This window comes from Stegodyphus dumicola, chromosome 9, assembly GCF_044657685.1.
Source record: "Stegodyphus dumicola isolate Sdum_Otavi_A_Nest chromosome 9, ASM4465768v1".
NCBI lineage: Eukaryota > Metazoa > Arthropoda > Arachnida > Araneae > Eresidae > Stegodyphus > Stegodyphus dumicola.
In genome coordinates, this window is record NC_140776.1 from 5,438,725 (window position 1) to 5,461,148 (window position 22,424).

General features: G+C 32.8%; 1 protein-coding gene across 1 annotated transcript; it reads left to right on the forward strand.

Annotated features, from left to right (window-relative positions):
• The first annotated feature begins 7,970 nt into the window (after positions 1-7,970).
• On the forward strand, positions 7,971-21,091 carry LOC118181492 (pfs47 receptor-like). The gene is made up of 3 exons (XM_035350646.2): positions 7,971-8,128; positions 19,114-19,325; positions 20,712-21,091. Exons 1-3 carry the CDS (start codon positions 8,113-8,115, stop codon positions 20,961-20,963), a joined length of 480 nt encoding a protein of 159 aa, XP_035206537.1. The 5' UTR covers positions 7,971-8,112; the 3' UTR covers positions 20,964-21,091.
• The last annotated feature ends 1,333 nt before the right edge of the window (positions 21,092-22,424 follow it).

Sequence of the window (22,424 nt, forward strand, 5' to 3'; positions counted from 1 at the left end):
AATACTGTTAAGTAAACCTAGCGCCAGAGTGTCGCTATGGTAAACAAAGTGAATTTTAAAGAATGTATTTATTCTATTGTGGTTTATGCGCTGTTGGCGAAGTAGGTTTAATTCAATCTAATAAGTTTAAATGAAACGCAAGAAAAAATGCGTATAATTTAATATTCAGTACAAGTAAGTCATGTGGTGTACACATCAGATTTTTTAAATGTAGTATCACCGAAATCCCTACTGTGACATGCTGTACTTCTGAAGCCTCAGTCACATATTCGGCAGTGCACACCCAGCTATTGTTTCCGGAATTATAATATTCCCTGTAAGAGCAGCACCATTCATATTTTTAGTTTGCATTTCTTAAGGCTCATGTTTCAAGGTTTCAGAATGTCGTGAATGCAAATAATTGTAAGAAAGCAGATTTGGTGAACGAGCCGCGCAATGTAACCATCGAGCGATCTGGAAACATGCCTGGCAGAACTGCCGGTTTAATCCTAGTATCCGGTGCACACGGGATTTGACTACTTTTGGCGACGTTATGATGAGCAGTAAAAACGGGACATATACGATGAGTAGTTAACGGGTCATTCAAAGAAAATATGTAGTTAAACATAGTATATACTATGTATATAATATATATACATATACTATGTGTGTATAATATATATATAGACGTTCTTTGGATCATTTTGGGTGTTGGCGATAATTTTCAAAGTCGCGCCAAGGCTACACCGTATACTAGGATTTTACCGAACTGCCTTAATACTTTTCCGTGTTCATCGTATATATCTTGTTGGAGCTGCAAATGTATTGTAGTACCAGCAAGCTCTTTGATTTTAGGCTCCATGATGACATTTTTTTTTAAATGTATATACTCAAGTACTGTTCTCAAGACAGTTGTTCGCCGACTAATCACAACCAGATAAATCATTTTGTAGGTTAGGTTAAGTTCTGAATGGGGTAAGTCACAGGAGGGCTATCTATCTAAGGGAAGGGGGCCTTAGTGGGGAATTTTATTAAGTAAACGGGTATGTTTTTGCCTTTCGTATAGGAACAGTTATGAAAATCTTCCGTGTTGGAATCAAATCCCATTCGCCTGGATTTGAAACTCGTTTGGCATTAATGCTGAGCTACCTTAATAACACAGCTGCTGGAGGAAATCCATTCTGAAGGACTCTTCATTTAATATACATTTATTACAAAACTGAAAATATAAGTAAAAAAGAAATTTCAGGGACAAAAATATTTTTTTGGGGTACAACGTTGCCATTGCTCGCTTTGAAATCTTTGAGTTTGTTGATCAAAAATTCGTTAAAGGTTTATAAAATATGTAATCGATAATAAAACAAATTCCAAATTTCAAATTTGCGCTTCCACATGCCCACATTCGCAGTAGGTTTACGTCATTCAAAATTCGATGTCTCTATGTACCGTTGTCTTATCACAATGCGATAAATATACATACATTTATGGAGATTGTTCATTATTTAATTTCTTCAAATATAATGCAGGACTCTAACATCTGGTGGCAACAGTTTGAAAAGCGAAACGGACATTAATAGTGAACCAACGAAAAATCGCAAAATCGAAACAATAATCCTTCAGGGACAAAGCCCCTTTGAATCAAAAATTTTGTTATTTAATTTGGATTTCTGTGTTTTAATTTTGTTATTTTGTTATTTCAAAAATATTGATTGTTTACTTACATTCAAAACTGAAATTAATGCCCATTTCTAAAGTGGCAATCGAAACGAAACGTACTATGAGCCAATTCCAAGAGGAAGTCATAACAGAAAGGAGTAATATGAATTACTTTTTTAATTCGAAATGCACAAGTTATTTTTAATATTTCGGTAAAAATTAAAGAAATAAAATATATATAAATGAGATGAAGTCTAACATCAAAGGCCAAGATAACTAATGTTTTTTAAATACTGCTTCACAAATGCTTTCACAGTCAGATAATAAATTGGCGTAGTTAATTTCCAACTACTTGGTTATTCACTTTACTATTTAAATAAACATCTTTTCGAATAGTCAGATGGTATTCTTCAATTGCGAGTGATTGAGAAAAACCTTTAAAAAATTAAATATTAAGGCTGAATTTAAAAGTACATGAAACGAAATAGAACAAAAGGATTTTCGTTTTTCTTTCAAAACTCGTTTTGATATTTTACATTTGATGTTAAATGAACAAAGAAAACAAGAGAAAGATATTTATTGTTTGTAAGAAATAAACATTTCGAAAAAAATTTAAATAAAAACAATTCCTGCTTATTGATGAATAGGACGAGACATATTCGGTAGATGAATTTTCGTGCCTCTCCCCGTACCGTTTTTAAATGGGTGAACAATGAAACGAATTATCGCCTTCCTGTAGAGATAATATTTATAGAAAGATAACTGTTTCCAGTTCAGAAATAAAATCAAAATTAGTATACATATTTTTCATAATTAACATGCAGCTCTGAGCTTTTAATATCTTAGGGAAAAGCTATCAAAATTACTTAAAACCTCATCGGATATTTTAGATAATCTTGCGTGAAACCTGCGATTTACAAGTTGATAGAATGAAAATGCGTTTACAGTGTACTGTTACTACCAGTGATGATAGGAAATTCCTTATTTATCTAATTTAACACCTTGTTCTTTGAGCCTTGTGATTCAGAAGCCTGTGTGAAAGAGTTAGTCATACAGTTTCAAAATAGATTAGACTTTCAATTTTATAATATATTTTACTTAATTTTATCTTCATAATAGATGTTCAGTTGTAAATATATTTGCCTTTAAAAGTCTTAAATACATTTTTTTTCTAGGCTGCATTTAAAAAAACTGCCTTTTTTATTAATTACAAAAGTATAGCTTCCTTTTTTATTAAAATTATTGAATAAAAAATAATGTACCTTAAAGTATTTTCTCGAAAACTCTCACTCCTTAAAGTTAATATCCAAAATATCTCTATAGATCCTAATATCAGTGCACATACTCAAAACAGTAACAGACCTTTGGTTTCGGCAAAATGACGCCGTGAAAATACTGCGGAAGAAAGCGACATCATTTAGATTTGTATTTGAGCGAAATTGTGTGTGGCCGTACTCTCCTGCAATCTCTCCACTGTGTAAATTTACCTCTTTTCTCGAAAGCAATAACATCATAAACTTTAAAAACAGCGAATCGCCATGTTCGAATAGTGTTCCTAATAAAATGCTTGAAAGTCTGCCACGGAAATCTATCACAAAACTTGCATCCATTTACAGTGCACGTTTATTTGTTTCCTGTTTTTTAAACCTGTGGTAAAATGCAAGTATTGTTCTCATTACCAAACTGAACAAGGATCAGAGCCATTCTGAGAAGCTAGCCTATCCACAGCATGCGAAAGATTCTTGAAAAGTTATCTACGACAGGCTTATTCAGTACTTGGAAAACTTACCTGATGAACAGACAATATGCTTCGGTAAAATTTCTGTAGAATTCTAATTTCTCATCAGAATGTGTTAGTTCATTAAAAACGCTATTCATGAATACCAAGTTGAAAGTACAATTTCTGTATGAGTGGGCTACTCTTTTTCTAATCATGAAATCATGCTTCTATTAGGTTCCGTTTTCACGAGATCTCACTAGGTTCCATTTTTTTTTTTTTTTTTTTTTTACTTCTGCTCAATCTACTTATACGCTATACCTAAATTTTAATGAATTCGTTTGTTAGATAATAACAAAGCTTCAATAAGTGTTTATTTATATTTTTATATTCTGTATTTGTAATTTGTAATGTAACTAAATAAAGAATGATCTGTTAGTATCTAATTAAATACAGAGCCCTCTGGTTCTTCGAAATTCTGCAGGAATGATTGGGACAAGAGGGTCGAGACTTCCGTTAGTTTTGTATGGGCAACAAACACTTTCGACTTCGAAATGAAAATACCTCTATGTACTTTTGAAACATACCTTTCCTGATGCTTAGATAGTTTACCGGAGGACACGAATAAGTGTACGGACAACAGCACTGCACAATAAAGTATACAGATCTAATCCTATAGCACTACCGTACCAGCTAAACAATTTTTAAGCAGCTGGGTTCTAATTTAACACCCCAATAAAAACGAAATCTTTGCTATTACTTTATAACAACACAACATTGGGTGTATTACTATACGTTACACAAATATATGGTTCACCACCTGCCGAGCTGTAAAGTTGTTGAACACTGGTAGCTCGGTTCGAGGCACGAATCCCGCGAACGGGCTAGCTGCATTAGTGTTTTCTCAGTTTTTCCCATGTGAAACGTGTATACGGGCCAGTTTCCCTTAGAACGTCTTCCACGAAGACATCACTTCCCTTAGGCAAATAGCCCTCGAGGCTTTGCCGTAATCACATAAACTGAAACCGAACTGCATAAAAATATAGAGAGAGAGATTCATTTGCCGTAATATTAATAAGTGAATTTAATTGATATTAACTATAAAAATGAAATAAATCTGTATTAATAATGTGTTTAGATTTTATGACAGACTTAAAAATTCTGGATAACTTCTGTTATGATTTTAATAATTTGTGTCTCGAATTTGCTTTCTATTTAGCATGAGTTGAGTAATAGCATATATTAAAGAACTAGGAACTTTCAATGCTGTATTTGTTCTTTAAGATGGACACTTTAAGATGTGGTTCATAGGATAACTCCTTTCACTACCTACTTTGATGATCCAAAACATTATGACTACTTACTCAATAACGTTTTACGCGACCTTTGGGCTAAAGCAACTCACTGTAGCATGAATGCCAAAATTTCTTGGTATATGACTAGAAACAGGTTGCACCAAATATTCAAGCATCGGTCACGCAAAGTCGAGATATTCCGACATCGTGGTGTTTGAGCTTTGAGATACCGTCCATTGACATCGCAAATGTGCTATATCTTGTTAAGATCTGGAGAATTAGGTGGCCAGGACATTAACTGGAATTTATCCTTATGCTCCTCGAACCGCTCCAGCACAATGGGGCTTTGTTCTGCTGGAAAATTCCATTTCTATTTAGGAAGACAAACGTCATGTAAGGGTGCAACTGATACGCAGTTATTTGCCGACAATCCGCAGCTTTCATGATATATTCTACCACAACTAAGGGTCCCGAAGGAGCCCATCAGAACGTCCCCCAAAGCATAATACCGCCACCACCAACCTGTGTATACCTGTGTATGAGCTGCTGTATACGGGGGAGCAACTGTGTGTCTGGAAGATGGAGTACTCTAACACGACCATCGACATGATAAACAATAAACAGTGATTCCGACCAGACAACTGTCTGCCACTTATCCACGATCCAGTTATTGATGTTCCTGGTCCCAGTGTAAACGTAGTTCACCCGAAGATTCGGAACGAGTATCTCCAAAACTTCATGATTGGTAGGTTGTTCACGACCTGCGACTGTTAGTATTTATGCACAGGGATAAATAACGGTGAAACCAACAGTAGACGCCAACGTGTTGGACGTCACAGAAAAAGGACGTTCAAAGACTGTCCCTCTTAGTACAGCAAAATTGGCGCCAGATAGTGGCTCAGCTGACAAGCAACGAGTGGTCAGTACAATACAAGCCGCAATAAAAATGTTTCGGAACACACTGTTCAGCGAACACTGTTGGATATGGGACTGCGCAGCAGACGTCCCACTCGTTTGCCTCTGTTGACCAAGCGTCATAGTGAACTACGTCTACACTGGGAAACGTTCAAAATTTTCCTAGTGGGACAAAATTTGAGAATAAAACTTTTACAAATTACAACTTTTCCCTTATTTGTTGTTTTTTTACCTTCAACGCATACGTAAAAATATATGTTTTTATGTAAATAATTATAAACATCTTTATTTCTTACTACAGGTTGACCACATGGTGGCGTTTCTTTTCTAACAAATTTTGCAGCGTTGGAGAAACGTTACTAGAAATTATCTTCTTCACGGTTTATATGTGTTCACAGGTCAGTCGGGTTGATTTCTGATCAATTTTAACTGCGAAAAAAAGAAAACGTTTCGCATATAAAAGGTATTCTCAAACAAAACGAATATTGGTGCTGCAAAAATTCGTAGTTGAGTTTATTTATTTTTTGACATGTAGGAATAAAAGTTAACAATATCTGTATCTTCGACTCTTAGAACAAGATTTATATCACACTCTTAATTAATTAATTCAATAGGCGTTAATCAAGTTCGTTTTTAATGGCTATGAAAATAATGTAAACTCAAACTTTAAGGTTATGTATTTTTTTGCAAAGACATAACCGAAATTTCTTTTGCGGGCTGCATGAAAGTGCTTTGGGGGCTTCCAGTTAGACCACAGCTATAAAGTATTCTTTGTATTCAAATGCAGATTTCGAGCCTCGCATTTTGGGTAAAATTCTAGTATACGGTTCGGCCATGGTGCGATTTTGAAAATTGTCGCAAGCACCTAAATAACTCGTTTACTGCTCATCATCATGTTACCAAAAAACGCCAAATCCCGCGTTCACCGTATTCTAGGATTAAACCGCATTTTTTTAAACATTATTGGCTATTTTTAACATGCATTGTTTAATGTGCGTAAGGTACAGAATCCAGCTAGCTTCTTGCTTATTATAAGGGCGAAAGATTTGATCTCTAAAATAATTTTTATGTTTTACTAGTGACTGGTTTAGTCGGTCTCCTTTTATTCGCTAGTGACCGGTCATAAACGATAGCAATCTTTGATTTTTCTTTATGGGGAGATTTACAAATAGAAATTACTCGTAATGATTGTAAAATTCCAAATTACTCATACAGCCAACCTATTCGTAAACAAGACTTACAATCAGGGACCTACGACCAAACTTATACACCTATAACCATTTGTAGGCCCAAAATAGCTTGCATTTTTTTTCTTTTCTTTACGTGCTACGTGATTTTCTTTACGTGCTTTCTTTACGTGCTCCGCTCTTAGGCACTACACGGAAAGTGAGGAACGCTCCGTGGAGGTCTTTTTAAGGAAAACTGGCTCGTATTCACGTTACACATGGGGAAAACCACGAAAACGCCCATGCAGCCAGCCCGTTCGATGGGGCTCGAACCCTGGACCGAACTACCAGTGTTAGCGGCTTTTACCGCTCGGCCGCTGGTGGGCCAGTAGCTTGCATTTTATTTAGAAAAATCTTTTAACCAATTAAAATATGCCAATATATTAGATCAAATGAAATAATGACATATTTTATATAAATACATAAATTTATTATAACTGACCTGCGAATATTCCCAATTATTGAATATCTATTTGTACACATATGCGGTAATTATATAATTCATTATGATTCTTCTTTTTTTACAGCAACCACCGCACAAGCCTTTGGCGGCATATAAAATTTTCACATTACACATTAGGTAATTAAGTTTGCCAAATTTGGCTACTAAGAACATGACTATTCTAACAAGAAAGTAACAGTATATTTGTATTTTTCACTTACTGAATAATACTTCTGAAAATAATTTGATTAAATATTATTTTGCAATATATGTTTTACTTTATGGAGTAGATGATTTTCTAACAAAACATAGCATTTTTTCATTGCATTTCTATACTTTAAAATAACATGACGTTAACGATATTCTGATTATATAGCAAAATTACACAAATAATTTTGCTGCACATTCTCATTGTAATGTTAACTTTTTATTCTCAGCGTAAAAAAATTGTAGCGTTAAAGAGATTAATATAAAACTTTTGCTAAGATGCACAGATGGTCAACAACAACGAATTTACATTAAGTGCCTGCGATTTTAACGGTTCCAATTTCTTTAAGTAAGCACTTACTAGCAACAGAGAGTTCAACATCGTCAATTGAAAAATATTCATTTGTTATCTATCTTACTTTGATGTAAATGTTAGCTTAGTCAACTGTCTCCATTAAAGACAACTCAAAAAGTCAAGAGGACGTTAGAAGTAACCACCTACTAAGATACGCATGCTCATATTCCGCACCTGTGAAGTACAAAGTTCGGCGCGATAAAATCAAACACTATATATGCCAGTTGTAAGCGATAAAAATTCTCCTTCAGCTGGTGTGATTTTGAGCACTTGTTTGCTTTGAATAACTACATTTTACATCTACATCAGGCGTTTGGAAAATGGCTTACTGTGGACGTAAGTTCGTTTTTGAGTTGATCATGAAATTATATGACACAGCTTAACGAATAACTGAATTATAAGAATTTTAGCTGAAGTTCTAGTACTCTATTATAACTAATGCGAAAATATTACTTTTCTCAATGCAGTAATTTTCTTAAATAGTTATCAAATTTTTCGAATAGATCTGCATTTTAAATTATCATTCTAAATTTACGATGTAAAGTGTTACGTAGTCTGAAAAACATATTAGACATCAGCTTTGTATTTGCATTGTAGTGTACGATATTTAAATATGGTAATTATGAAAAAATTTGAATCTGAGTTTTTTATGACAAATCATCACTTACGAAGAATTTTAGAAATGTTCTGATATTATGATGCCATTCTACATTTTAAAATTTTTCTACAGTTCTGATTTATGTTATAGAACATTTCAAAAATAAGATTTCTATAACACTACATTTGAAATATTATTTAACTATGATTTATTTATGCATATTTAATTGTAATCTTAGAATATCTTAAGATATTAAACCTGTTTATTCAAAGAATTTGATGCAATGTTTTTGATAATATCTTTTCGCTGTTAAACTTTTCATCAGTTCGATTCAGACCTCGAATTAAAATTGATTTAACGGTTTACAATAATGCAAACAATTTTTATGACTTTTCATAAACCAGTGACATATAACTATAGTGATATAAATTATTTTATCTGAAAATAAATCAAATATATGATATAGAAGTAATTCTTTGCATTACGTCATCTATATACAGCGTCATTACAGTTACGTGAAACAGGTAAATCCGTAGCAGTTGCTCATTGTGCATTGTCTGACAGCTGTCAGAGACATGCCGACAGATTTTAAACAGACGCATCTCTCAGTGTCTCTTTCTCTCTAAATAGTTTTTCAACAAAATTTAAAATTTTGGGTTTTAATTCCTTATCTATTCCCATTTTTTATCCACCTTATATGTCTCACCTTTGGCGCAGATCTGTTATTTTGCTAACCAAAAAGGGTTTAGATAATTTGTGCATGACTTGAGTTAACCCTAGATTAAGTGCGTGTGCAACATATGGCAACAACGCATGTATATACGTAACAACTAAAACGTCAAAATGACTGAACAAAATATTCGAATGCAGTTCAACGAACGTTACGAATGTTTTTGTTGAAGATAACGAACGATGAATGAAAGAAAGCCCGTTATGTTCAGTAGAGCACTGTGTACAGTCATACGTAAAACCTGTACTTAACATTTCGTCAAATAAATGAAGGAATCATCATTTTTAAATTATTCTTTTTATTCTAGGTGCATTTTAACCAGATGTGTGACACCTATTACCCACGCGTCTAATTGTGCAACACAAGTGTACGCGCCTAACGCAGGATTAATTAAAATGAAAAGAAATGTAGTTAATTGTGTACCTTAATTAAAATGATAAATGAAGCTAGATAATTATGTATATTGTTTAAATGATTAATAAAACTAAATATAAAAATAATATTTTTTTATTTAGAAGTTATCAAAAGTAAGGGAATAAAATTTAACTCTTTTTTTTTCCTATGAATAATTTAGTATTTGTGGCATCAAGACAATAATTAGTAAGCTTTTTCCCCTACTTTGATATCCAGATTCAGATAATTTATAAAAAAAAACACTATTAGTTTCACATTCTTCACTTAACTTTATTTTACACTTCTATATGTATTTATGTATAAAAACGCAAAATTTCAGCCTGTCTAAAAATTGAATCTGAAGCTAAAAATAAATGCTCTTAGACTGTAAATGGGAATTGTTATATGATTTAGATAAGTACAACAATGAAATAAATTCAAAAATTTCGTTCCACGAGTGATATAATCATCCCCAACATTTCACAGATAATGCATGTTTTCTTTCTGAAAATTATTTAACATAAATTAATTATGTATTACTCACATTATGAATAATTAGTATTTTAGGATATGAATTTTGTATTTTACAAGTTAAGTAAAATCTTGTAAGGCTATATGAAACGTAACATTTTCTGTATTTTTATTGTAAAGTACGTATGTGGGTTAGCAATAGATTTACTAACATGTAGTTCTTCTCTGGATTTTGTTCACCGGCGAGTTCAGTCGGCTCTGTGTAGATGCTATTGTGATATTTATCACGTACAAAACAAATACGATTCTATAATGCATTTTTGTATGAATACACCTTTCCCTAGGCTGGTAACGCCTTGCCTTAATCCATGTAATGAATAGTGGAAGTTACATCAAGAAATTAACTATTAAAATATATTAGATTAATTATTAATTGCGTTTAGTCTGCATTTATTAAATTAGGGTTTCGTGTTTTAGTCATGTATTCCGAACTATGAGCGAGTTTTCTATGGGTCTTCCAAGAAATGTTTACCTTAAACAGGGTAACATTTTCTGCCTTGTTTAGCCAATTAATCAACCAATCAGTGTACTCAAAAGCAATCAGAACAGATATTTGTTACTCTTACTTGGTCTTTTAACATTGTTTCATTTAAACAGTTATGTTCGAATATGACAAAACGAATTACTTCGCATTGTTATAAAACTATTAAATACCTAAACTAAAGGTGGATTGGTTGTTCGGTATTAGTGCTGTTTACAGTTACATAACATACGTGATTTATTATCACTTAATAAACATTAATTTAATAAATGCAGTCAACTGTCTAGTTTAGTACAGGGTGCGGTAGCGTTCTTAGCGTAATTTTACTTGTGTAGCACAATGACGTACTGCATGAATGCGCGCCAGCTCGTGCCGCATTCGTCTGCTAATGAGCTGCCATTTCGAGAATGACGGTGATATGAATCGTTGGAGTGCACAGCATCGTGCCTTTGCTGTTGAAAGTTATTTCAAGAATAACTACTCTATTATTGCTACCCAGCGTATATTTCGGCAACATTACAACTTGGGACATTATGCGAAAATTCCAGATGGACGGACCATTGCCACAGACATTTCCAGGTAGAGTAATTTCCCGTTTTGGTGACATTTCCTTGCCGCCTCGCTCACCTGATCTTTCATGTGCCGACTTTGAAGGCATCTGAAGCAAGAAGATTTCCGAACACGTTGTGCCGCCATTCCTGAGTTGAAGGATCGCATTAGTAAATGGCATACCTTTAACTATTAATTGACATAAGAGGAAATCAATAAGTTACGGTTACTGCCTTATGGTGTGCTTTTAATATCCTACTATGAATGCTGCCGCACTCTATATAATTGCGGATACTTCTAACAAAAACGGTAAACTTAGCGAGGCTTTGAAAACTATGGTCATATATTTCGTTTATCACACTCCTTGTATTATATTCCTAGCAAATAGCCATACGACGGCATATCGGGCATACACAGCTCCTTTCATAACAGCAATTATTATTTCTTGCCTTACCTAACCATTCGCCAGAGAAGTCACCAATTAAGCATGCATGAGAATGGTCGTGCATAGATCAGATTATTCCTCTCCTTCAATAGTCGGTTGCGATGATGAACTAACTGTCGATTCGAATCCACATGTAAACAGTATCCCAAGAACACATGGAAACAAACTTTGATTGACTACTAAGAAGCTCGGAAATTCTTATTGTTGCTCAAAAGCAGCTTAACAAATCTTAATTTTCTGCCAATAAGTTTGGCCTGAAACATTAATCGTTTATTTGTGTTACCAATAGCAATACGTGGCACAAATTGCTTTTTATCCGATGATTCATTCAAGATGCTTCAGTTTCATAAACATGAGTATATTTTGGAGATGAAGCACATCTGAAACGTTAAATAGTATTTAAACAATTTTTCATACCTTCCCCTTTAGAATACAAAAGGCTGAAATCGTGCTAAAAAAATCATTTATACTATTAGCCAATCATTTATATTATTAGCCGCTGTTTGCTTTTCTTTACGAAAAGTAGTTCCATCCAAGCATTTGTATAGCCTTATAACAATAGTTCTATAAGTGATATACTGTAACATATCTTTTTCTCTTGCATTTTATTTGTATAATAATTAAATAATAACCACGTTTTACTCATCAACTGTAATATCCATACATGATAGATGACATAATTGTTAATTTATTTCCAATGTTGCATTTATTGTTCAATTGATGTTATCAGTGCTGTGTATAGAATGCATCTTACTCATGTCATATCACGAAAATTTCGAAATTAAATGTATATGGTTTACTTAAGTATAGTCTTTTCTTGATTTATTTACCATTTTCGAATTTCGAGCAAATTTCCATATCGGTATTAATATAGATTAAGAGGTATATTTGTAGGACAGTTTGGCTAAGACAGTATAGAATCGTAGAATAAAAGGCGTCGATATAATGACATGGTGTAATATTTCATTGTATTTTCAAATGCATTGTTTATATCAATTAGCAGAAAGAAAACCTACAGAATTTTTATTGTTAATATAAACGCCAGTCAAATGCTTCCTAACCTAAATGAATTTTTTTACTGATAAAGTTTGTTTTGGTAACATTTGTAAAAACAGACAAATATATATAATTATTATAATTTGCAATATATTAATGGAACTAAGCATTTTGAATCAAGCATCAAATTCCGTTTTAAATAACATAATAAGCATCGCAATTTTGTGAAACAGATATTCATATGCAGAGTTGTCTTGCAGTAATTTTGTTCTTCTATATACTAAGGTAATTTATTACGCTACACAGAATATATAAAGTAATAGTTCAGGTTTAACTTATTTTTTGGACACTTTTGTCAGCATTTTAATAATCAAGTTATTTTTTCTGAAGTTTTAAAAATTAAGTACTAATTAAAACTAAGCATTATGAAATTATGTTAGTACCCTTAAAATATTAATACTAACAAGATTGCTATATTCCTGTATTTAATTTGTTATATAATTAGGCAAAATCATATATTTTTTGCGTATGTACATGTCATATTATATTTAGCAGGAATGAAATTAACTACTTTTCTTAATTTCTTAAATCTACCCATAGAATAAATATGAGCTTTTTTACTGTAGTGTTTCTAGTAGAGTATAAATTGTTAATTTATTATTAAATTTATTTAATTTCATTTATTATTAAATTTCAGTTCATTTATTATTAAATGGACTTAAATTTAGTTCGAATTGAAAACTGGGTAATGTCATAGTTGACGGATATTCCAAAATGAAGAATTTTTGAAAATACAGGTTCGCTAGGAAAATTAATTTTTTGGCATTTGCGCTTTGATATGTATTTTGGAGCGAATGGCAAGGCATTGCAAATGGCAGACAATGGCATTTCATTTTAAACCAGTTTCTCAGTTTAAAGAATTTAAGCTATATGTAAGAGCTTTGAAAGCAATTTGATATTGTTCTGAGAGAATACTTTGGATCAGAAGAAACTCCTACATTAATTCTTTATCGCATTATTAACTAAGGACTTTAGTAACAAGATTTATGTTTTGTATATTCTTTTGTCTTTTCCTTTAATCTTCGGTTTTGAGAAGAATAGATTTCATGAGAAAAGTGTGACTTATATGAGATAAAGAAATATTTATCTGACATACCAAAGTCTTGAAATTTATCGAGTAGTTTAATAAAGACCTTGTGTAAAATTTATCTCATGAAACACCCAAATGTTCTTATCAGCATGATAAAGTGGTTTATTCGGTCATGATTACAGCCTTATACCCTTCTGGCACATCCCTCTTTACCTGCGATAAAAATGAAGAGCAAATATTGTATCTTCTAGCGTCTGATTAGGGACAATGTATTTTACTGTTTCCAAGTAGTGCACGTGCTGTATCATAATGCATATCTTTTATTCGTATCTTTCACCTTAGAAAGAAGCACTAAATATAAACTGCATCTTTCCCTTGAACATGAGAATTGTAACCCAGAGTCATCCAAGAATAACTCACTGAAATAAAGTTTATAAATGACACAAGAATTTATTTTAGTAAATAAAAGAATAACATGCTTTCCATTTATCACATGTAGCGGTTAATAAACATTTTGTGCAGGGATGCAATTCATATTGTGAAAGTTTTCGAAATTTAACGAACATTTGAACATCGAAATTTGTGTCGTGAATTTTATTTTCAACAAAATGCACGATAACAAAAATACGCGCACTTTTCAACGTAATTTCTAGATTACCTTTCTATTTGACTGGATTAGACTATTTGATCAGGCAATGTACTCTAGAGTTAGCTGTCTCTGGGAAAGGATGACTTTGTAGAGTTTTCTATGGAAGATTGACTGGCATTTGCAGTAACTAAAGGAAAACCCAAAACTTCCATTCATCCAGTTTTTTTCGCCACAATTTCACCGAGGATCGGAGTACCAGTGTCTAGCAATCTTATCATTCGAACACTAGTGACTAAACTTTATTAAGTTTTATAAGGGCATACATTAAAATACGGCAAATTGCTTTATTTAAAGCTATAGACAACAGGGAGATAAACAAAAGAGGCTAATTTAAAGCAAATAGCCTGAGCTTGTTGAAAACCTCAACGGTGCTTGTCCAAAGCTTGTTATAATCGCCCCAAAACACTTTTCCTTACGAATTTTCTTATACAGACGTATTTTTTGTTTTTAAATTTGGATTATGGCAATATAGGCAGGAGTATTCAGTAAGAGAAAAGCATGACTTCCTGAAAATACATTTTGGAAGAAACTGGTTTCTATTCACATTACACAAGAGTGAAGCCACAAAATTCTTAATATAGCCACCCCATTTGCAGGGATTTCAACCTGAGATAAATAATAAGTGTTTATCACTAGGCCGCTTTATTTATCTATTATATTAGCCATTAAAAATATGTCAGTTTGATTTTTATTAAACGTCAAAATTATGAGGACTGAGCATTTGGTTATTTTTCTCAAGTACTTGAGGCCTTTGTGGAAGGTAACGGTGAATTTGAAATGCATTGCATCTTTGGTACTTTTCCGTTTTGCCGGTGCAAGCGATAAAGTCGCCAATAATGGTACAACCCATGCCAAACGAAATATTCTCGCTGGTAACCTTTTACGCCTCATTTTCAAAACAAGTCGCAGCTTTTTCTTATCAGATTGATTGTTTCTTTCAATACTGGCATATCATTACATATAATTTTTATCAGATAGTTCAGTTTTATGTTTAAGGCAATTTTCGGTAATTAAGTTAATTAGGATGCAATCACAGCACTTACTCGAAGCCGAAAAATATAGAAAAGGTAAAGTCAAGGGTTAAATTCATCAATTCTAATGAGAATGCATTAGCGAAGTAAAGCACTGCAGTTTTACATAATTTCTGAGTAAGCTATTCGTACGAATTGAAATATTTCTTGCATTTAAACTTGTGTTCCAAATTAAGATTTAACTTGAAATTAATGTGGATAATTACTGAGAGCATTAGATTTTTGTAGAGTAGTTTACGTGAGATGAGATCGCTTGGGGTCACGTGATATGAACCGGCGAATCAGGATGTTGAACCATGAAAGCATAGTAAATTCTTAATGTCTTTTTACAAATTTGTTGTCTTTATTTATTGGCTTTTTATAAAATTTTAAGCGACATTAAAATGTTTATGCCTTCTTTTTTAAAAAGAATTCTTAGAACTAACATTTTTTTAATATTTTTTACGTGTATACTGTATGTTGTCGCCAATAAAGTCTGCTTGGCGAGATTTGCGCCGGCGAAACGGAAAAGTACCGCATCTTTCAACTTAGGCAAAGATTCTACAATTACTGTTAAAAATGTGTGTATCAACAATGACAGCCTTCTAGAAGGAAACTTAATATAAAAATTTCCGTAGCTTCGTAAGACTTTCGAAAGATGAACGTTTTAATGTCCCTGGTTCCATTGAATTTTATTTATTTTGAACCGTTTATTTTGCTAAATTCTGGGCTTTTAAAAGTTAATTTCTTTGGGAGAAATAAGTTGAAATCGGAAAAATAAACTTTTTTTCTAATTCTACAACATTTCTTATGTGCAACTAATAAATTTTATTATTTAAACAACTAGACATTGTTTTGTTATTCGGGTATTTTATAACCCAAATATTTCTTCCACACGTACATTTGTTAAATCTGTAACATATTTAAGGGAATTTCAGGTTACTTCCTTAATTATACATATATTTAATTTTATGCTATAAAAGAGGAGCAACTAAAAGAAATCCTTTCAGACTCTCAACTAAAAGAGAAACCTATTTCCATAGCGATACCAAAATTATGGTATTCAGTAAAACGGAAATTCTTAAAAGTTGTAAGTTAACGCTGAAGCTATTAATTCCATTCAACGTTTTAGCTCTATATGGCGATTTTTATCTGAAATTTTAGTCGTGATTTTCAATAAATTTAAATATAAAGCAGAAATATATGCACAAAAAGAAATGAAGCAGAATATATGTCGGTCTCTATCAAGATTTCTTAGTTAGCATGGAACTGTAAGTTTTCATTTCTGTTTTACTGAGCTCTTTCTGTGAAAGTAGACTTGCAATTATTAAGTCTTTTGGATGGAAGATAACATTTAATTAGATATCAGAAAGTGATTTAAGAATTACATACATCTTGTACATTGGGATACTTTCTGATTACTCGCACCTCCTATTTCAACGTACGGCATTTGAGTATACGTGCTGTAAGAGCTAATCTATACAATCGCATACCATATGCACGTGATTCAGTATACGATGATTTATCCGTTTTATATATAACGTAATTTCACTGAACTTCTTTCTTTTCTATTATTTGTCAAAAGAACAATATTCGTGAACCACAAAAATAGCCGAAAAAACGTTTTTCGCCAGTTCACATGGTCTTAACACGTTGAGCGCGGCGCCGAATTTGCTGTCCTTTCCGTTCAGCCGGCGCGAACCATCAAGCGGTGCAATGCTGCAGGGTGTTCCGCGACTTCATGCTCTGATTTTGCTTATTTGTTGCTGAGCTTTGTCGGCTACCGACATACAAGCCCAGCCTGTGCGTGACAAAGCTCGTGATCGCCAATGTTAATACTGTCGGTCACGCGGACCGACGACAGCCAAATTCCAGTGCCGGTCCCCAGGGCCAGGCGCCGGGCTCAATGTGTTCCTGCCGGTCCCTAGGGACTGACGCTGGCCACACGGAAAGTTCACTGCCTGTCCCCACGGCCCGGCGTCGCGCTCAATGTGTTAAATTCAGTTGGCGATTTTTCGGGAGCAGAGAGTCAGAAAATACCAAATTGGTATACATACTAAGCAAATGTTTAGATTATCTGGTCAAATTTTTATTGTTTTAATATTTTTTCTTAATAAGAAAAACATTTAGCTGGGCAACAAGTAAGTCATAAACCTTTTGGGAAGAGTTACTATTTAAATGACAGATTAAATCGTTAAGTGTCAAGTAATGCAAGATTTCCCCCATACCTTACAAATGAGCTCCTTTAGCCTCGTGTGTCTATGTCGGCTAAAGCGGATGTTTATTCAAGGATGAACATGTTTATTCACCAAGTATATGATGTAGTTCGAAAGAAAATAAAGACACGGGATTTGAACCTTTAGTCAACGTAGTCAAAATACCATGCTTTCACCATAGAAGCAGTCCCAAAATAACAACACAAATTAAAATTGTTTTTTAAATGGTGTGAAATTTTAACTTAGATGCTTCTCGTAATTTATTTACTCAGCCTTGCCTTAAAACACCGAAAATGGTATTATGAATCAAAAATGGGTATTATGAATTACATTAAAAGGAAATGAGATCCTCCGATATAAAAAATTTATAATAAGTTAAAAACTACGTATTATTTTAAGATAGCAACACAATAGTTAAATTTTTTCAAATATTTCTTTGATTTTTTTGTTTCAAAAGAACAGAGTCAGCAGTTTTTAAAGGATATTACACTCTGAGACTATTTACTTTAAATAAAATGTTTCAAAAATTTATGCTCTTCGAAATAAATAAAACAGCAAATTTGTGTTTCCAAAACTCTTTTGATTGATTATATGTACTTTAATTATATATGTGTTTCAAACACCTACTTCAAAGCGAAGCGAACACACATAGCTTATTGCAGTTACAACTTGAAACATATTATTAATAGCATAGAGGAAATTTTTAACCAAAATTCAAATGTATTTCTTCGAATTCTTCAGTTTTTAGTGCTTCGAACTTTATAGCTTTAGTGCAATAAGCAACATATTATTAAACAATAGTCTCGCACTCTGAAAAACATAATCATTCAGACTAACTTGAACCAAGCTTTGTTTCACGTTTAAACAGGAAGTTCTCAGCTTCTTTAATTAATTAATTAACTAATTTTTGCAGCTTCAGTAAACTGAAAAAGAAAAATAATTTGGCACTACCAAATGAAACTGTTAGAGTATATACTGCTTTGACTTTTCTTAAGTCTAAATACTGCCGTTTTATCTGCAAAAATGTATCCACAAAATGCCCACAAACCGCCAAGCAGAACAATCACTAAATACTGATAGTTTGACCTAGGTTCAGAGAGCGGCTAACAGACCGACTGCCGAGAATGTAAAATTGTTTTCTCCATGGGTAATACGAGCCAAAGTTTCTTTAAAATTCTTCTATGAAAGCAATCTCCCTTAATCAGATAACCGTCGTGTGGTAAACTAACGAGTCAGTCTGTCCAAAAACGTTAACATAAGACCGTACATTTTATGTCATGCCATTAAAAATCATAGAAGATCTGATAATTTTCTAGATTAGTTAATATTACACATGCATAAAAACGTCATCAAACGGTCTATCGCTAAATATCTTTTGCTTTGAACTGAATAGAAATTTTTGGAATAATATATATCTTTTTAATTAAGTACGTTAGATTACAAGTACTATGATCATTGATCTACGTAAGACATTCTCTGTTATTTATTTAAATTATTTCCTTTTTTAATGCTAGATGCCCTAACAGCACAAACTTGCTTAAAAGCAACAAAATATAGGAATGTTTTCTTTTCATATAACTTTAAATACAATGTGCCTTTATTTGTAAACACTAATCTTTTAATTATATTTCAGCAACTACTTACAAACCCGTTGCTCATTGGGTACCTTCATCCGGAGGAAGCGTACCACCAAATGCCATTGAAGTTGGTTATGATGGTGGCAATGTCGTCTATGTTGCTCGTGCACATCACCAGGGAGATAGTATTCCAGGGAAACTCGTACCAGCTCATGGGTCATGCTATGTTGCCTGGGGTGGCGAAGAACACGGCCATCATGAATATGAAGTAAGAATGCTAACAGTTTAGTACGCTACGCTATTATATCGATTTATGAGAATGTTTCTCATGGACATTATTCAGTCTTCATATAGTATCTGTATATTAAAATAGTATCCTGAAAGTATTCTTCACTAATGGAAATAAAAAAAAAACAGAAAGAATTTGTTTGAAACGTTTTCCTTGTATCTATTTGATACGAATTCTATTTAGTAAACTTCTTCAAACAGAATATTAGAAATTGCGGAGTCATTGTACCATATTATTTTTGACTTGCAAACTTAATCAAATAAAATAATGTTTTATAATTTTCCCCTTGAAAAGGTAGTACTCACTTAAGCGTGTATGACTCATAGTCAAAAAATACTAACAAATTGTTAATGCTGACTCTTTGTTGCCCCTCGGACTAAGCTAAAATACTGAGTAGCGCGTGGGAGTCGTTCTTCAAGTATAATGGATTACAATCCTCCTGTTAAGCAGAACGTACATTTCCTTTCCCATATTACATAACTTGCGGCATTAAAATCGTCTTAATCACTTATAATAACGGTGCAAATTCTTATAAAAGTCATCTGTTACATATAAGAATTAGATGTACTAAAAATTGCATTCATTATTTCAGTTAGAAAAGTAAAATAAAGGAATGGTAAGAAGTACATTCTTTTGGTGCTTTCAATCACTCAATTTTATTGATAAATTAAACATATATGCTATACCTATGAGAATTGCAGTTTGCGTGACCGATAAACTAAAAATTATATGCCAACTCCCTTTTAATGGTTGAACTAGGCCACTGATTGCTACTTATTTTCTCATAATCAATTTGCAATCTCTAAGTTTTAAATATTATACTAGTTTGTATGCAATCAGCCAGATTGAAAAAATGATTTTACAATGATAACATTTTTATATCACTAAAAATATAAAAATGTTATCATTATAAAAAATATAAAAATGTCTCATTACCTGAATATATATATATATATATATATATATATATATATATATATTCAGGTAATGAGAAAAGTAATAATGTTAACCAACAAAACATTAATATGCCTTTAATGCCATTGCTATTTTTTTTATGAAGTTAGATCATTTGTTTTAGTGTTGATTGGAAAAATTCCTTGTTCACAATAGTTAATGTGCAGATAATGTTTTTAAATTATTTTCATAATTATCTTTTATTTATGCTTAATTTTTGTTAATTACCTTATTGCAAATTTTATTGTTTCAGAAACTGCTAGATATAACATTGATTCAGAAAAATAAAATCTAATAATTAACTAGTAATATGAATCGTAAAGAATATCAATTTTATAACACAAATCTTACTTAGAAGCTTAATCTGAATGATCATGTGTTTCAATTTTTATAATTCCTGTGTTTCAACAGGTCTTGGTTGCTCCCTATGGAGTAAATCTGGAGTGGAGATATGCAGCTGGATCAGATCTTCCACCCGGTGCCGTGCAAGGTGGAAGCACTGTAGATGGGGAACCTTTGTATATTGGCCGTGCAAATCATGAAGGAGCTATGTGCAGTGGAAAGGTACATCCTAGTCATGGAGTCCTTTACATTCCTTACGGCGGAGGCGAGCATCCCCACAGCAGCTATGAAGTTCTTGTTGCCAGGAGTATCAACTTCTAAACTTTGCACTAGGAGAAAATTATGTAGCTTACTAGTCTAATCCACAGCCAGAATCGTACCTTCCTCTGATCCAAATTTGTACATACGTTTCTTTAGGTAACTTCAAATAAAAATTTTGTTACTGTTAATAGACTTTCATGTTATAGCTACATACAAAAGTTTTCTCGTTTTCGTAAACACCGTATTTTCTGGCGCAATTTTCCACATAAGTTTTAGTTCAGATTCTGAAAATTAAAAAAAATATTCTCGCAATTTTGCCCTTCTTCAAAGCGTTCAGAGAGCGATCTCCATCAGAGCGAAGCAAATACGAACTGATATTCAGTCAACTATTTCGCTGAGTCAGCTATATGTTCACCCTCTCTAAATGTTTACGAATGATTTGGAGCCTAAGAAGTAGCAGAGACAACAATAGAAACCTGCGAAGGAAGTGTAAGTTACAGGGAAAATGAACAAAGGTATCTTATCAGATATTGTAATGTTAATATTACTATGTATTTTATTGGAACGTATGTTTCTTTGAAGAAATATTATCGTGATAATTACTTGTAATTTATCCACGACGAGTTTCCATTTGTTCAGATTTTACTGTAATTCGCCCTTAGGATATTAAATTATTCGCATAAGTTTTCCCTCTCGATTTTCAAAAGATTCAAGTAATAATAAAAGGGGGCAATTACTCGGATATACTACAGTATGCTCTGAGACTTACCGTCAGTAACACAGGTAAATACAGAAATTTATTTTATACATTAGGATATGTTTGCGACTCTAATTTAAGAACGGGCTGCAGTTCAAACTCGTATAACACTAATATTTACTTCCCAATTAGAAAATTTTTATATCGCTTCCTAGAATGAGTTTACGAGGACACTCCACCTGAAGGTCTAACAGTTAAAGACATCGGCGAAAATACCACTTTCTTTAATGTCTGTTTTCCATAACTTTTCTCGTACTAAAATCTTTGCCCTTGATTTTATTGTTTTAAGGAAAGCGATTTAAACAACGGTTATCAGTGAAGAATAGTCCGCTTTCTTAGACCTGTCAGTTTTTTTTACTATATACATACATTCTTACATACATGTTATGTTTTATTATAGTAGTTTTCTGTCTTCGTGCACAGAAATATTCACAGAAACTCATTACAAAAAGGGACAAACCACAACGGTACATTCAACTAAAGTAATTCTTTCTTTATTTTAGAAGTGATATATTATGAAACGCGACTAAATTCGTTCTGAACGTCAATCATGGTATTGAACTTTGTTTTCAAATAAAATATCTTACAGAAGACATGTAAATCACCTACGCTCTTAATCAAACCATTTAAAAGAAAGCATGGAAAGTGTAACGTATTTTGGATAACGGACAGATGAGTCAGCAGTGATGCCTCATTCTTTATTCGAAACACTCTCACGACACATGTTCATACACATATAAATTTTAAATCACAAACATCGAAAT

Excerpts from the sequence above, each read along its gene's own strand:
- LOC118181492 (XM_035350646.2), top strand. Across the intron at positions 19,326-20,711 it reads ACGGCCATCATGAATATGAA|GTCTTGGTTGCTCCCTATGG; the intron begins GTAAGAATGCTA and ends GTGTTTCAACAG.